Source organism: Lentinus tigrinus (genome assembly GCF_003813185.1).
Source record: "Lentinus tigrinus ALCF2SS1-7 unplaced genomic scaffold L226scaffold_4, whole genome shotgun sequence".
Lineage (NCBI taxonomy): Eukaryota > Fungi > Basidiomycota > Agaricomycetes > Polyporales > Polyporaceae > Lentinus > Lentinus tigrinus.
In genome coordinates this window covers 225,556-240,468 of record NW_027137913.1, presented here as the reverse complement: position 1 = coordinate 240,468, position 14,913 = coordinate 225,556, and the positions used below count along the sequence as shown (strand labels likewise).

The 14,913-nt window shown below is 57.5% G+C and overlaps 7 protein-coding genes across 7 annotated transcripts; 3 read left to right on the top strand and 4 right to left on the bottom strand.

Annotated features, from left to right (window-relative positions):
* Window positions 1-500: 500 nt before the first annotated feature.
* On the top strand, window positions 501-2,029 carry L226DRAFT_567136 (uncharacterized protein; the record flags this gene model as incomplete). Its single annotated transcript, XM_067683977.1, has 6 exons — window positions 501-630; window positions 806-933; window positions 989-1,124; window positions 1,192-1,436; window positions 1,495-1,655; window positions 1,711-2,029. The coding sequence occupies 6 exons, from the start codon at window positions 501-503 to the stop codon at window positions 2,027-2,029; spliced, it is 1,119 nt and encodes a 372-aa protein (XP_067539506.1).
* Window positions 2,030-2,488: 459 nt separating this feature from the next.
* Window positions 2,489-4,279, top strand: L226DRAFT_479633 (mitochondrial carrier). The gene is made up of 3 exons (XM_067676851.1): window positions 2,489-2,979; window positions 3,059-3,234; window positions 3,297-4,279. Exons 1-3 carry the CDS (start codon window positions 2,746-2,748, stop codon window positions 3,943-3,945), a joined length of 1,059 nt encoding a protein of 352 aa, XP_067539505.1. The 5' UTR covers window positions 2,489-2,745; the 3' UTR covers window positions 3,946-4,279.
* On the bottom strand, window positions 4,140-5,357 carry L226DRAFT_501350 (ribosome recycling factor). The gene is made up of 4 exons (XM_067677829.1): window positions 4,831-5,357; window positions 4,652-4,749; window positions 4,462-4,600; window positions 4,140-4,403 (listed from the first exon to the last, which is right to left on the bottom strand). The coding sequence occupies exons 1-4, from the start codon at window positions 5,338-5,340 to the stop codon at window positions 4,329-4,331; spliced, it is 822 nt and encodes a 273-aa protein (XP_067539504.1). The 5' UTR covers window positions 5,341-5,357; the 3' UTR covers window positions 4,140-4,328.
* A 480-nt stretch (window positions 5,358-5,837) lies between these two features.
* Window positions 5,838-6,391, bottom strand: L226DRAFT_609528 (uncharacterized protein; the record flags this gene model as incomplete). The annotated part of the gene is made up of 2 exons (XM_067686069.1): window positions 5,838-6,293; window positions 6,353-6,391. The coding sequence occupies 2 exons, from the start codon at window positions 6,389-6,391 to the stop codon at window positions 5,838-5,840; spliced, it is 495 nt and encodes a 164-aa protein (XP_067539503.1).
* Window positions 6,392-7,232: 841 nt separating this feature from the next.
* L226DRAFT_567131 (uncharacterized protein) lies at window positions 7,233-7,589 on the bottom strand (the record flags this gene model as incomplete). The annotated part of the gene is made up of 1 exon (XM_067683976.1): window positions 7,233-7,589. The coding sequence occupies one exon, from the start codon at window positions 7,587-7,589 to the stop codon at window positions 7,233-7,235; it is 357 nt and encodes a 118-aa protein (XP_067539502.1).
* Window positions 7,590-8,693: 1,104 nt separating this feature from the next.
* Window positions 8,694-11,664, top strand: L226DRAFT_594088 (uncharacterized protein; the record flags this gene model as incomplete). The annotated part of the gene is made up of 3 exons (XM_067685625.1): window positions 8,694-9,495; window positions 9,552-11,565; window positions 11,641-11,664. Exons 1-3 carry the CDS (start codon window positions 9,119-9,121, stop codon window positions 11,662-11,664), a joined length of 2,415 nt encoding a protein of 804 aa, XP_067539501.1. The 5' UTR covers window positions 8,694-9,118.
* An 895-nt stretch (window positions 11,665-12,559) lies between these two features.
* Window positions 12,560-14,827, bottom strand: L226DRAFT_455316 (uncharacterized protein; the record flags this gene model as incomplete). The annotated part of the gene is made up of 2 exons (XM_067675228.1): window positions 12,560-14,710; window positions 14,768-14,827. The coding sequence occupies 2 exons, from the start codon at window positions 14,825-14,827 to the stop codon at window positions 12,560-12,562; spliced, it is 2,211 nt and encodes a 736-aa protein (XP_067539500.1).
* Window positions 14,828-14,913: the final 86 nt, after the last annotated feature.

Here is a 14,913-nt window from a genome sequence, read left to right as displayed (position 1 = left end):
CGTTAGAACCCAACCCGGACCCTGCCCCCACCTCCAAGCGGTACTTCACGCACGCGCACTGACTCCGCACGTACCTGGAACGCGGTCTCATTAGGAGGACCCGATTGCCCAGACACTGAACGCAAGATCATCTGCGATTTCGCAACGCCCCCGCACGCCGACCGCTCGAGGTTGCTCGAGCCGGCCTGTGCTTTTCTTGACTCGCTAGACATTCAGTGCCGCTGTACTGCCTCCGTGCTTGCTGGGCTGCTCGCGCTTTCCATACGCGCGTTCATATACGTCGGAATCCAGGTGCCCGCTCGCGGCCAATACTCACCGATCAGGGTTCGGCTTTCTCCCTCGAACGCTCACACAGTCCCTGCATTCCGCCAAGGATCGCATAGAACCCCCAAACATCCAATCTCGCCACGCCGCTCGCGCACCGCTTCTTCAGACGACCAGTATATAACCTTACCCGGCTCGACGGAACCATGCGGACTCGACGATCACTTGCGCTTGCCATGGCCCTCTCCCTTGCAGCCTCCCCTACCGCGACCCCCGCGCATGCGTACAACATTGCGCGCGACTACTCGGGGCCGTCGTTCTTTGATGGGTGGGATTACTATGGGTTCTGGGATAATTTGACCCTCAGTGAGTGTTCTTTGATTCTCGTTCTGCCTTGCGGGGCCTTGTGGGTCCTCGATGTTCTGTTTCTGGTCTGTCCCTCGTTCATCTCCGTTGAGTGAAGGGAGGGAGGGAGAAAGACCTCGCGAGCCAGAATGACGGGATGTGCGTGTTGGACAGGTTGTTGACTTTGACTCTGTAGGTAATGTGTGGTGGCTGAACCAGACGGAGGCGACGGCCGAGCACCTTGCATATGTCAACGATGCAGGACGGGCCATCCTCAGGGTGGACAACACCACCAACGTTCCTGAAGGACAGAACCGGAATACGGTACGTCTGTTCTCTTGCTGCAAATTTCGCCATGGCTCAATGATCGACTCGCTAGGTTCGTATAACGACGAAAGACTATTTTGACTATGGCAGCTTGTGGGTGTTTGACGCTACACACCTCCCCTACGGTTGCTCCGTGTGGCCTGCATTCTGGACGAAGGGCCCAACTTGGCCGGACAACGGAGAAATTGGTGCGTCCATATTTTCCCTTCTCATCGTCTCTTCCATTTCCAACCTTTGCATTCTATCCCCGTACAGATATCGTGGAGGGCATCAACTTGATGACGAACAACCAGATGGCAATCCATACTACCGATGGATGTACTACGGACAAGAGCATCGTGGAGACCGGCAACATCGGGTCCATGGACTGCTCGACCGGGTCTGGGTGCACGGTCAGGGAGACGAAGGACAACAGCTTTGGTGCAGGCTTCGCGCAGGCGGGCGGAGGTGTTTGGGCGACGCAGTTTGATGTTGCTGGCATCTACATGTGGTTCTGGAACGTAAGTTCGACGTTCTGCATCTCTATGAAGGCCTGGATGCTGACTACGTGATATGCAGAGAGCGGACGTGCCTCAGGAGCTGACGTCGAATGCCAGTTCGATCGATATTTCATCGTGGGGTACCCCGTCCGCGAGCTTCCCGACGACAGATAACTGCAACATCACGAAGTTCTTCACGCCCCAGCAGATCGTCATCGATATTGCGCTCTGTGGTGACTGGTGAGTGTCTTGGGATAGTATGTTTTCCCTGACGATGCTGATGTTGTGTCTACAGGGCTGGAGTCCAGAGCATATACCAGTCATCCTGCGACGGGACCTGCAATGTCGCTGGCCCCGGAAGTCCTGCGTACGACAACGCGTGGTTCGAAATCAACTACGTACGTGCGTACACCACAGGGCCGCCCTTGCCCTCGGCCACGCCTACTTCGACGTCGGCGTCGAGTACGAGCGTGGCGACTGTGATCACTACCGCCACCGCGCAGCACACGGGCACTACGGACACTGGCAACACGAACGGCGCGCACCGGATAGGCTCTAGCGTGTGTGCACTCGCGCTTGTAGCCTCCGTACTCGGGGTGTTGGTGCTCTCGTGAGCGCGCACGACTTCTTCACATCCTCTATTCTCCTCCTTGCTTGCATCATCAGGATGATGGTTGGGCAGGATCACGGACCAGCTTATTTACCGCCTTCATGAGATCGGACGCTTGTTTACGATACCTGCCATGGCTAGACATGATTTGGACATTAGCTTTCCAGTCTTTTCCTTGGGTCACTTTACTTACAGCTGCTTATTCACCCGATACCTGCTGATACGAACAGAGTAGTATACGTCTCTTGTATTCTCTGGCTATGTTGTGTTGTGGCCTTGAGCTTGAATACCACTGTTTGTAGCTATCTTAATGCACGCCCGCCCTACTGTAGTCTTGTCGAGATGGTGAAAATCCTGGACTCAGCGCTCCGGCTCGGGAGCGCCCGTCACCCACACGCCTTCTGGTCCGAAAGTCCCGGTCCAGCAGGCACGCCATGCTTGGAAATCTTACTCTGTAAGTACCCGACCAGTCACCAACGAGGCGGTCACTCGCTCTTCTCATTATGCGCCGGAACGCCTAGCATACCCAGCGACACAACCAGACTCTGTGCTGTACCATTCTCTCCATCTTCCGACTTGGGAGTACTTCCGAGGTCACACACTGTACGACCGCGGCATACCCATAGGGCCAAGACCGTTCGAGCTCGGACGTGACTCGGACTAGCACCATACAGTGCGCCTACACACGACGACCGGACCCAGGACTAGGACGGACGCGCGATGGAAGTGAGCCCGGAGGAGCTGCAGACGACGGACTCGATCACCGTCCGCGCGCTGAAGGACATCTCGTTCGGGAGCGCTGCGGGCATCGTCTCGAAGGTGTTCGAGCACCCGTTCGACCTCACGAAGGTCCGGCTTCAGTCGCAGGTGCTCGACAAGCAGGCGCGGTTCAGCGGCCCGCTGGACTGTCTGTCGCAGACATGGCGCAAGGAGGGGATCCGAGGGCTGTATAGGGTGCGTGTTTCGTCTCTTACGCCCGGATGCTGGGCGATGACGGAGAGAGGAGGGTCTGACTCGCCAGCTCCTTTGTTAGGGCCTGCCTGCGCCCATTGTAGGCGCAATGGCGGAGAACGCGTGTCTGTTCTGGTCGTATACAGAGATTCAGAACGCGATACGATGGTTCCAAGGGATGCCACTCACGCAGCAGCTGTCTCTGGGACAGCTCGCATGCGCCGGTGCGGGGGCAGGAGCGATCACAAGTTTCGCTCTGTACGTCCTCATTTCCTTTCCTTTCTTCTGAGGCCTCTTTCGCTGACGCACAAGTCGTACAGGACTCCCATCGAACTCGTGAAGTGCAAGATGCAGGTCCAAATGCTCATGACCCCCACTGTGATCCTCTCTGACGCAGCTCCCGCTACCATGACCTCCCCTGCGGCCGCGGCTGCACTCTCTGTGCACCCCAGCGGACCCGTTGCGCCCCCTCCTCCTTCCCCAGCATCCACAGTACGCAAGCTGCCCGGCCCCATAGCCGTCCTCACCTCCGTCGTGCGCGAAAACGGCGTCCGCGGCCTCTGGCTCGGACACACGGGCACGCTCATCCGCGAGACCGGCGGCGGCGCGGCCTGGTTCGCCGCCAAGGAGAGCGTCGCCCGGCTGCTCCTCGCGCGGCGCGGGCTCTCGGACAAGCGCGAGCTGCGCGCATGGGAGAGCGCGGTCTCGGGTGCGTGTGCGGGCGTGGCGTACAACGTCGCGCTCTTCCCGGCGGACACGGTCAAGAGCGCGATGCAGACGGAGGCGGAGCTGCGGGGCCCGAGGGCAGGTGGCGCGCGCGCGACGTTCTTTGGGACGGCGGGGGAGATGTGGCGGAAGGGCGGGTTGAAGGGGTTGTATGCGGGATGTGGGATTACAGTTGCGAGGGCGATTCCCAGCAGTGCGTTGATCTTCCTCATTTACGATGGGCTTAGCCAGAGGTTTGGGTGAGCGAGGGGCAGCGGTGGCTAAGGGGTCGTTCGGGACTATGGGAGAACAGTGAACTGCGATTTGGATGCTGACTACACTGCAAAAGTATTGTGTATCTACATTGACAACCATAGAGTGCTGTAACATAGAGCATACGTACCAACGATGAGCAAGTGCCCAAGATGTCCGTGTCACTAATTTTGCCAGATGCGCAGATCCGTCCGGCCAGGTCGATGGACAATGTGGGCTGTCTCGTTTGATCACACTGTTTTGGATGAGGTGAGATTATCTAGCAGTATCTAGTAGCATGCTGGGTGTATGATGTATGATGTACGCGCATGCAATATAGATGTGGATGAGTCGACAGCAGTAGTGTGGCGAGAGCAAAGAGCGCAGAGTGTCGATTAGCTTGTGGCCTTCTTCAGATGCGCGAGAATCTTGTCCAGCTCGCCCATGAACTTGTCACTCAAGGCTTGGTACTAGGTCATTGATCACTGTCAGCAGGACGCCTCCGAGGGAAAAGTTTGCTACACGTACAGTAGCCATATCCGGGGATTTCTTTTCAACGTCTACCTTCTTGAGGAGTGCTTGGTGCAGCTTGCGCATCTGCACGCGCACGTCCTCTGCCTGGCGACTTGCTGTCGTGTAGAGCGCGTTACGCGTCTCAACTGTAGGCCTGTGGAGGATGAGCACCAGTTCGCGAGGGAGGGGACGCGCGAGGGCTTACTTCGGTATGGGGATTTTGATAGTCCGGTTGTCTACCTTCTGGGGAGTAATGCCAGGCAGCTTGGCCTCATAGATGGCTTGCTCGACGTACTTCAAGGTCTACTAGCGCAGCGCAGTCACCCCGGGGGGCTCGTTGAGACATGCCATTACAGTACTACGCCAACAAGCATATCTACTCACATGTTCCTCGAACACCGTAACGATCAGTGTCGTGCCCTCCTTCACGCCAACGGTGGCAATCTCTTCCAACCGCACGCCCCTTCCGTCAGGCGAGTCTGGCAGTTTCACACGTACCGGCGAGAGCAGCATGGGTGTGACGCGTCCCGTAGCCCGTGTCTCAAGCGCAGCAACCTCCTTCCGGAACCAGTCGAGCACGCCTTGCATCTTGCTTTCTGCGCCCTTGTATTCCGGGCTTGCCGCGATGCGCTGCGACGCGGGCACAAGCGAGTCTGTGGAGACCCCTTTGGACCCCTTCTTCCCGTGTGCGTGTGCTTGCGGGGTTTCGTCCTGGGCCTTCTCCTTCTCTTTGCCCTTGGCCTTCTTGACTGGCTTCGCGTAGTGACGCGCCTGCTGCGTGGCAGCTGCTATCCGTCTGGCCGCGAGTGCATGTTGTCGGCATTGCAGCTGATACGCAGAGAGAAGGGAAGGCGAGGCGAGGCGTTGGCGTGCAAGCATTGCAACGGCAGACATGACCGGGAGGATGTAGTCTGCGTAGCTTGAGCGCTTGACCATATACAGACAACGGAATAGTCGATCCGTTTTAGTACCGTAGGAGTTCCAGCCCACTCACTGGTCTAAACGTTCTGAACACGGCTGTAACGGGACGGAAGGGTAGCGCGTACACATCGATAGACCAGCTTCAGAAGCGTGCTACATCTGACGAGTCCGCATGCGAATGAAGGTGCATCATGCAAGGACAGCGGTAGACATACACAGAGAGCGACGATTCAACGCAGAGCCGACTGGGACAGTGTAGTCACTAGTCAGGATGTGAGGGTATGTCATGCAAATGAGGTGATGCAAGGTGGCAATGCGAATGCATGAATGGCGGGATGTTTGGATTAACACAGACGATGAAGCTGACAGGCGGGCGACCGAGGAGGATTCAGATGGTTGCAAGCTATCGGGAGGTCCAAGGAGGAAGGAATACGTAGCACGGTAACAACGACCTGTTGCATACCTACCTTCTAGCAGAAGAAGAAGATTTCAAACCACTCCGGCTTGCAGCCCAGCGCATCAGCCACTTTCGCCACGTTCTCCGCCGACATCCTGTTCTCGAGCGCCTCCTCCTCAAAAGGGAACAAACACAATATCCTCGCCGTCCTGCGTTCCGTAATGAATGGCATGGCTTCCTTGTGCCGCTTCCGCAGCACAGCAACCTGTATGTCCACGGATTTGTCCTTCAAGATCCAGCGCAGGTACTCGAGCGCGTAGAATAGCTGGACGGAGGAGGGGTGCTTCTCGGCTTCAGAATTAACGCGTCTTGCGTAGGCCTCAAGAGCGCCCTTGCGGATGTAGACTCCGTAGTAATAGATGCCCGTAGTCCTGGGTTTCCGGTACTCGTCGAGCGGAGGCAACGGGAAGCAATCGACCTGCGCAGGAGGCGTCTCCGAGTCCGAAGGCTTGTGACAAGCATCGTCGAGCTGTCGGCAAGTACAGTTACTTCAGTAAGCATCCATGAAGGTAGAGAATGGGGCCTTACGGAAAGAGCTTGCATTTCGGCGGGGAGGCTGGACGACATGTTGGGTGGTTGGTGGGGGAAGTGAAACGCGTATTGTCTACGTGAGGGCCCGGGACGGGTTACGGTGGCGAGACTCAGCAGCAAGAGCACCGCCACCACCAACAAGTTACCCGAGGAAGCGGCTGGTTCTTCTTGAGGTTGAAGTTCAGTGCCTTGGCACGCAACGAGGACAATATTCGAGACCTTGGAAGGCCCAAAGCTAGCAGCGACCGAAGCACTCCACAAACGGGCCCTTTTGTACGATCTTGGCCGAGGGTGAGACGTCCGGGGGCGGGATGGCGGCAGACGACGACTCCGAGGACGACGGTACGTTGGTGAGTTACGGCCCGAGAGTGATGGTCCAGTCCCCGTGCAGGGAGCCGGTGCGATGCGTAATCTCGCCCTCGCGGGCCATTTCCGTGACAGCCCCATCATGGACTCCGACGACGATGACCAGCTCCTCCACCACGCTTCCTTTCCTCGAAATTCCTCCGCTCAAGAACCTTCCCTATGTCAGTCCATCTCACTACCCCGTCAGCTCGCAGCTTTCAGAGTTCTGTACGCACGGTGTTCATAATTCTCGGAGATCACTTGTTGTTACTGCATCCTTATTCAGTGTACCCCTTCCTCCAGGTAAGGTCGAAGTAAAGGAGAGCAAGAAGATGCAGAAGGAGGATTAAGACGAGGACATCTCCGCGGTACGTGCCAACGCCACTATTGTGCGGTCGAGCTGCCATTGTTGACTCACTTGACACAGCGGTGCATAGCGGCCGACGACCGTCGTATTCCGGACATGACATCGATGGCGTTCTTCCAGAAGACAGAACTGGTCATGGGCGGACGTTATTATCTCCTCACGACTTCAATCCGTCCGAAATAAACCATGACTGAGGTGAAATCGTTGAGAATAAAGGCCGAAGAAGACATCGACAGTGTCCTCGAGACGGTGCGTATGAATGCGCATTTCCAGAACGAACGCGCCGCGGCGTGGCTGTTTGGCGAGGACCAGAAGTTGGACCATATCGCAAGCTTCGTCCGGGGTGGGACCCGCCTGGTCGTACGACGAGCGATTGGTGTTGGGTATGGGGTGGCGTTTGAAGAACTCGTGCATCTCGAACTCGACGCGACGATCCGAAATTGCCTCCAGTAGTTCTTGTGCCCAGTATTTCTTCGCCTTTCTCACTCTCCCTGGGTCCTCGAGGACCTGCAGGACGGCCATGGAATACTCTGGCACATGTCTCAGCACATATATATCCCCTTTCTGGCCCGAAGTCAACAAGGGTGGAATTGGGCGGAAGGAGCTCCCAGCAATATTCGGCCGTGATTTTTTTCATGTAGCCTGCTCGCGCCGAGAGTTTCATGGTGAGGTCGTTGGCGCGAGAGTGCGCAGAGATAAGCAACACGGCGCCCTTCACGCGATGAATTTACGCCCTGGCCTGGACTAGGGCCTCGGTCTAGTTCGCAGCTGCTACCAAACCATCATCCACCTAGTGCTGGGTACGAGGTGGGTACGTAAGGATCACTGCAGTATGACGGAACCGAGGCCGTTGCCACATCCTCCGCCGCTGAGTTCAATAAGTGGCTGTATCATTGGTGGAGGCGCAGCGAGGATGCCACGCATGTCAGTCCGCTCAGCATAATCGCCGACATGTTTAGTTGGAGTCGCCCAAGGACCGCAGTGCACATTCTGGCATGGTTAGATCAGCGTAATTCCCCTGCACCTGCATGCTGTGCGACCTGCCAGATCAAGATAACCATCTTACCGACGACATGTGGAGGCATGTTCGCGACGCGACGGCTGCGGACACGCACTCATGGTTCAATGTTCATGTTCGAAATCAGGGGACAAGTCGTAGGAAACTATGCCCGGTGAAAGTGGACAAGGAGAACCCAAGGCTGGAAACGATGCGTGGCGTGCCACACAAGGCCTGCTGCCACCTGCGACAAATAAGGCCAAACAACCCCGGACAGGCTGGCCGACATGGACGTCTTGCACATCTCTTTCCCGTACCGCCAGTGCTCTCCGCGCTTCTCCGCGACACATCTCTGCGTCTACACTGTCCTCCGCGACCCCGAATAGGGCTGCTCGCCGTTTCTTGCATCGTCCTCGCCACTTGACACGACGCCGACGCCGGCCAGTCCTCCTTCCGGCTCCGATCTATTGTGGCCGAGCGACGAAAGCAGCCTTGTTTGCGCCCCCCTCGCCGCCGTGACGCGTTTCCCACCGCCTACAACCCCCGATTGTCGAGATATCTGCACTCGCTGGATTTGCGGCGGAGAGTTTGACCCCGATCAGTCTGGTTCAGGTGAGTAGCAGCAGCCTTGCCGGGCCTGATTGGTCTTTGACGGAGGAAACGGCCGCAGAGAGCCAAAGCCGGGTTCTGCAGCGCATCCGTCGTCCTTATTCAGCCTCCGTTTGTCGCCGCATATATCTGCCTTGCCCCACTGTCGTAACATCCCCGCCCATCTGCCGTCATCTTGGCCAACTCATCGCTGCCGCGCCCCCTGCACAGGTTGCAGAGCAAGCTGCCCCCTCCGCCCCCTTGCCGGCTCGCCAGTTGTACTGGCTCGATTATTGTGGGTCTCGTTCACAGCGCGCTGTTCCGCCTCGCGGCGTTGTGAATAACGCTGTCCCGACGTTCTAGTAGCCTCCATCTGTATATCTATGCCCTTGTCTATAGAAAGCCCTAATCGCCGCTCCATCCCATCCTACCGTCCACCGATCATATCGCCCACATTCCGCCCAGCATGGCCCATGTCATGAAGCCCGGTTCCAATGTCCCTGGTCCGTTCTCGAGTACGACCTACATCCCGACCATGACCCACGGATGGGTGCACGCGAACACTTGGTACGCATCCGCTCCCTTCAACGCTGCACCTCCTCCCGTCCCCGCAGGCGTTAACCCGCAGACATGGATGAATGGCCAATGGCAACCTAACCCCATGTTCCGTCCGCAGCCTGGCATGACGCAGACGCAAGTGCCAATGTGGGCGCCACATCCAGGCTGGGGGCCGGCGGTCGCTCAAGCTAATCCGTTCAAGCGCATACCGAATCCAGGAGATGCATCGTACTGGGCCACGAAGCTGTCGGATAACCCGTTAGGGCTAGAGAACATGCACATTAGGTACGCCTCATCGCGCTTTTTGTACTGTCCGGAATAGTCATGACATTTCATGATAGGGATGACACACCTGCCAACGAGCGACACATGAAGGACATGTCCAACGGTGTCCCTCATACGCCCTGGGTATGGGCGCCGAAGGATCTGGCAAAGGAGGGTAGTGCGCCGGCAACGAACAATGGCACGGCTAGCCAGCCTCAGCAACAACAGGCAGGCCAAGGACAAACTCGGCAGTCGCAGCCGGACAAAGTCCTCCCTCCCCCACCTGTCATTCCTCCACCGCCTCCGGAATTCTCGCAACCTCCAACTCAGTCATTGCGCGATCATGTCCGCACGAACAGTAACTCCCGCGCTGCCTACGACCCCAACCCATACGATCAGAGTCGCTCGAATGATCGCCCTGCACCTGCATCCGCCCCGGCTACGGTGTCGTCCTATTCCGCATTTCAGCAGCAACAGCAACAACAGCGGCAACAACAAGAGTCGCAACGCGCTCCGGAGCGGTCACAGATGGCATCGCAGAACCAGCATCCATTGCAGTACCAGCAGCCGTCGCAGTACCAGCAGTCGTCAGACTCCTCGCAGAATCATGTGCGCCAGCGCAGCCGTGATGTGTCGCCTCGTCCACCTGGGGAGCCGTCACGGCCATCTCAAGCGCCTCAGTCCTACTCCTCGCACTACCGGAGCCATACCACGTCTTCAGCCTCTTCCTCCGCCTCAGCCGCTGCGGCGGCAGTCACTGCGCCTCGTAGTGCCACCTTCCCTATTGCATCGTCGCGTGATCGCGAGACAGATCGCGACCGCGAGGCCTTCAGTTCACAGCGGGAAATGCACCTCACGTTCTCTCCGAACATTGTTCGCACGCCTGATCACTACTCTTCGCCACCCCCGAGGCGTATGAGTTACGATGATGTCGAGCGCACACCCTCACGGACGCCCGTACCCACACATGGCAACATCTACGGCCCCTCTTCCGCCACGCCCTCGCGATCGAATAGCATGAGACGGCAAGCGTCTGGCTCATCACCTTCAACTCCGAGCTCCACGTCTACGTCTGCGTCTACTACCCCCACCGGTTCGTCTTCGCTTGGTCTCCTCACCTTCACAGAGGAACCGCAAGGTTTACTGAGCCCGCTCGTAGTGGGCGGCACGCCGCCACCTTCGAAGACAAGTCCCGGCAGGGAAGTGAATCGCAGTCAGACGTATCCGACTGCGAACGTCTACCCGATTCCGGAAGAGCAGGAGCGCAAACCCTATTCGCAGACCTCTCGTTCGTACGATCGCGCGCCCTCCCAAAGTCGGGACGGCAGTCGTGGCTGGGATCAGCGGGATCGCGAGCGAGATCGTGAAGATCGCGAGAGGGAGCGGGATCGCAGGGACCGTGAACGTGAGCGTGAGCAGGACGTGAACTCCACGCCTCAGCCGGCGAATCGTACGCCGCCCTCCAGGACACCACCATCCTCGTACTACACGCGTCCTTCCCCAGAGAGTGGATCTCACCATGCCCGCCAGATCTCCCGGAGTCACACATTACCTATGGCCAACTCCCCGTCGTCAACATCGCCCCGCCACGCGTCCTCGCCGTACTCACAAGCGCAGCAGTATTCGTCCAACGCAGCCTACCCTGGTTCCTCGTCGTACGCGCGCACTTCACCGAATCCGAATCCGAATCCGGCGCATTCGCGAGGAACCTCGCCCCTGCGACACAACCCTCTTCCGCGCCCGCCCGCACACTCTGCGTACACCGAATCGCTCAGCAACCGGGGCTCGTCCTCCGCATCCGCTGCCGCGGCTGCGCATCACCAGCAGCAAAGCACGTCGCGGCGACAGCAGGTGCGGCACGGGTTCTGGAATCGGCGCGGGGACCATCTGTACGTCACGGACAAGGGTGAGCGGTTCATCGTGTATGCGCCACATCATCTTGCGAACCCCGAGGAGCTCAAGAACTATCCTGCGCCGACGGAAGGTTTTATGGACCATCATCGTCATTTCGTCAAGTACGACCCAAGCGTTCCGGAGCTGCTGGACTCGTTGCCGCTGCAGGGGAAGAGTCCTGTGAGACCTTACTCGAGTGTGAGTACCGCGTCTTGCGAGGTGTCCCGTGCCGTATGCTGACAGATGAGTGCTTCCATTTCTTCTTGTATCTAGTTCGTTTACCTAGTCGACGTCTGAAGCTGAACACTGCGATCGTAATCGTATACGTGGCCTCGGTTACTCCCAGATTGAACGGACGCAAACTTCCTTATCGTTTGTCTGTCTCCGCCCTCGTCTCTCTACTAAACTAGCCCTCATTTCCAAGTGCTTCCATCTCTCATTCCTCCGTCTGTGCTCTTCTTGCGTTCTGGCTTATCTATCTATCAATGTACCTATTATCGTCCATCCCCGGAAGACTGCACACACATACACCACACGATACACCGTACATACAATGCGTCCCACCCCAACATCAATTGTATCACAAATCTGTCACAATTCTCAGCCTCTCTTGTTGCGCACTGACGAGCTCTCTCGCACATCCCATGTAAGAATCATATATGTGTTGTCTCTCTCTTGCCCCGCTGTCCTTATTCTGCCGACGTTATAGTGTCTCTCGGATTTACAATGAGGCTCAGGTTTCGGTTTCAGGTTCGAGCTCATCTTGCATCCTTCTGCACTGATTCGACTCATCCGGTGTACCAAGTACTATTTGTTCATACAGCGTAGGAGTACAGTACTTGTACAGCGCTACTGCGGGAATGAGAACTTGTAAGATAGTGATATACAGCAGGAGATGGAGACAATCGAGAATCGCTGAATGCGCAAGTAGTCACAACACAATGATAGAAGTCGGGGATAAGTGTAAGGGTGAATAAGAGGGCTACAGGAGACGATCCATGTCTAAATAGGCTGTGCGAGACGAATACAACGTTACATCTATATCGACGTGAGCATGGAAGGTGGGAAATGTACGCGATGACGAGGGAACTGGGAGCAGGGGGTACACAGAGCGAGAAGGAAGCAGACAGGGAGGTGAGGAAGGACGAAGAGCGAAGTCCAGGGAACAGAGAGACGTTGACGGAGCAGTGTCTCAGAGCCCAATGCCGCCGTGGATGCCGCGCATATGGTCGTAGACCTCCTGGCTTGTGGGGAACGTCGCGAGACATGCCCAGCAGATGTGCGTCTTGCAGCTGACGCACGTCATGTGATTGCAGCCCGCCATGCGTTCGATGGGCACCTTGCAGCTCGGGCAGTCCTTGACGTCGTGCCGGCTCTTCCACTGCTCGAACAGGAGGTCGTCCTGCGGGTCGCTCTCCTGGCACGAGCCGTTCTGGTGCCATTCCGTGTCGCAGTGCGGGCAGATGCGCACGAGGCACGACGGACACTGGAGGATCGTGTTCCGCTTCGTCTTGTGGTAGACCTGCGGGCAGTCAGGAGTGGGGCAATAGTGGAATTCGTCCGGACGAGACTGGACATGTGCGAGGAAGGAGGCGCGCACGATCGCGTCGAACTCGTCGGGCGTGAGGAGCTCCTGAGCGAGGGCGAGGGGAATGCACTGCGGACACTTCGCGTCGTCTCCGAGACACTTCAGCGGGAAGGTCTTGTTGTCAACGGACGCGTGCATGTAGCCGGTGAGGCAGTCACGACACCACCTATGTCCGCAGGAGAGAGTGATGGGGTGCGAGACATCGTCGAAGCAGACTGTGCAGGCAGCGTCGGCGGGAGCAACGCGCCTCTGCCGACGTTGAACAGCATGACGGACGGCCAGTCCCGCGACCTTCTGGGCGTTCTCGTCTCCTCGGACGACAAGCTCCTTGTTGGTGAGATCGAACCAGACGTTGTCGTGCCCGAGCTCGCTCTGCAGCTTGAACAGATCTTCGCTCATGAACACCCCGATGAGGTCCCCGGCAACAGGATACCGCCGCTGGCGCTGAGCTTTGAGCAGCCTGGTGCGAGCGATGATCTCCTCACGAACACGAGATCGGTGCGGCTCTCTGCCGAAAAGAGCCAAGGTCCGTCTGCGAGGGTCCCGGTTGATCCTCACCTTCGGGTACATTTTCTCCAACTCAGCAAGGTACTCCATCCCCGCAGGGCTCTTGAAGAAGTCATTCCAGACGACCTGTCCGTTTTCGGTGACCTTCTCTCCTCGAAGAAGTTGGTCGAAGCCAGCCTTGAGTCTGCTGAGAGCCGACATATCCTGCGAGACGAGTTTGACAAGGACAGGAGCCGTGGGACTACTAGCACCCTGCCTTCTGTCGATTACGGAGATGCTGGTACCCTTGTCGTCCAGGTTATAATCACGCAGAAGGTTTATGTCGTATGCGATGATGTCGAAAATGGCGGGAGGGAGGTTGTATCTGAGTGATGTGATGTGATGCGCGTAGATTCTGAGCTTGCCAGTGAAGGAAGGGCAGAATTTGTGAAGATCCTCGCAGGTGGCCTTTGCTATCGCTTTGTCAGAGAAGTGAGCCCATATACGGAACATCTTGCGATAAGGAGGTGGCAGGACGTTGATAGTCACCCGCTCGTCCTTGCGCAAGAGGATGTTGTGCAACGCTGAGATAGCCGCGGGCATTGACGTGTACTTGGGGCGCTCGAACATGTGCGTCTGGAACTTGCCAAACTGACCGAGATCCTTGACTGTAGAGTCTGGATGCAGACCTTCAATACGGACGTTGAAGGCTCCCACCATCGGGATTCCTTGATACATGCCGGCAGTGACCCACATGCCCTTGATCTCCTTCCGGTTGGAAAGAGCGATCGCCCGGTCAGCTTGCTCCTTGGTTTCGTAGCCGATGTACGCTTTCAGACGCGGGGTGGGGAGCTCGAAGAGCACGTCACCATCGAACAGAGTCCCGCCGCCGATCCCCACAGACTTTTTCTCCGCCATACGCGCTGTCACCCGGACGTCGAAGAGACAACTGCCGTTCAGAGCAGCGGAAGCTTCAGCGGCTGCATCAGCCTGGGCGAACGTGATCCGCCACGAGAGCGGTCCATCCTGTGAGTCCCCTGGAAGGACTGCGACGATCTCCCCGAACGTCGTCTGCAAAGTGGTGGTGATGTCCCGACGAGTCACAGTGGGCGGAACATTCTGGAGAATGATCTGACGGGATTCAAAGCTCGTGATGACTTGCACTACGCCAAAGCCCGAGCTGAACGTGACCTTGGTGGAATCGTGAACGGTGATTGTGACCGTCTCGCTCTGTCGAGGAAGCGTGCCGTCTCCACCATTTGCCACAACCTAAATGTGATCGTCAATTTAAATGATGCGTGCATACGTTGGCGGGGCCAAACTCACGCTTTCCAGCCCGAGCCCTGGAGGTACTAATGGGTCGCCGGTTCTTGCTGAGGCGTCCATTCTCGTCTGCGACGTTCTGTCCAGTGAGCGGTGGGAAGTGTCGTTACTCCTCGGCTGTGTTTTGGGTTGTGTAGAGGTCTGAGTAG

Excerpts from the sequence above, each read along its gene's own strand:
- L226DRAFT_501350 (XM_067677829.1), bottom strand. The coding sequence starts at position 5,340 with ATGTCTGCCGTTGCAATGCTTGCACGCCAACGCCTCGCCTCGCCTTCC. Across the intron at positions 4,750-4,830 it reads TTACGGTGTTCGAGGAACAT|ACCTTGAAGTACGTCGAGCA; the intron begins GTGAGTAGATAT and ends CTGCGCTAGTAG. Across the intron at positions 4,601-4,651 it reads ATCAAAATCCCCATACCGAA|GCCTACAGTTGAGACGCGTA; the intron begins GTAAGCCCTCGC and ends CATCCTCCACAG.
- L226DRAFT_479633 (XM_067676851.1), top strand. The coding sequence starts at position 2,746 with ATGGAAGTGAGCCCGGAGGAGCTGCAGACGACGGACTCGATCACCGTC. Across the intron at positions 2,980-3,058 it reads GGATCCGAGGGCTGTATAGG|GGCCTGCCTGCGCCCATTGT; the intron begins GTGCGTGTTTCG and ends CTCCTTTGTTAG. Across the intron at positions 3,235-3,296 it reads GCGATCACAAGTTTCGCTCT|GACTCCCATCGAACTCGTGA; the intron begins GTACGTCCTCAT and ends CAAGTCGTACAG.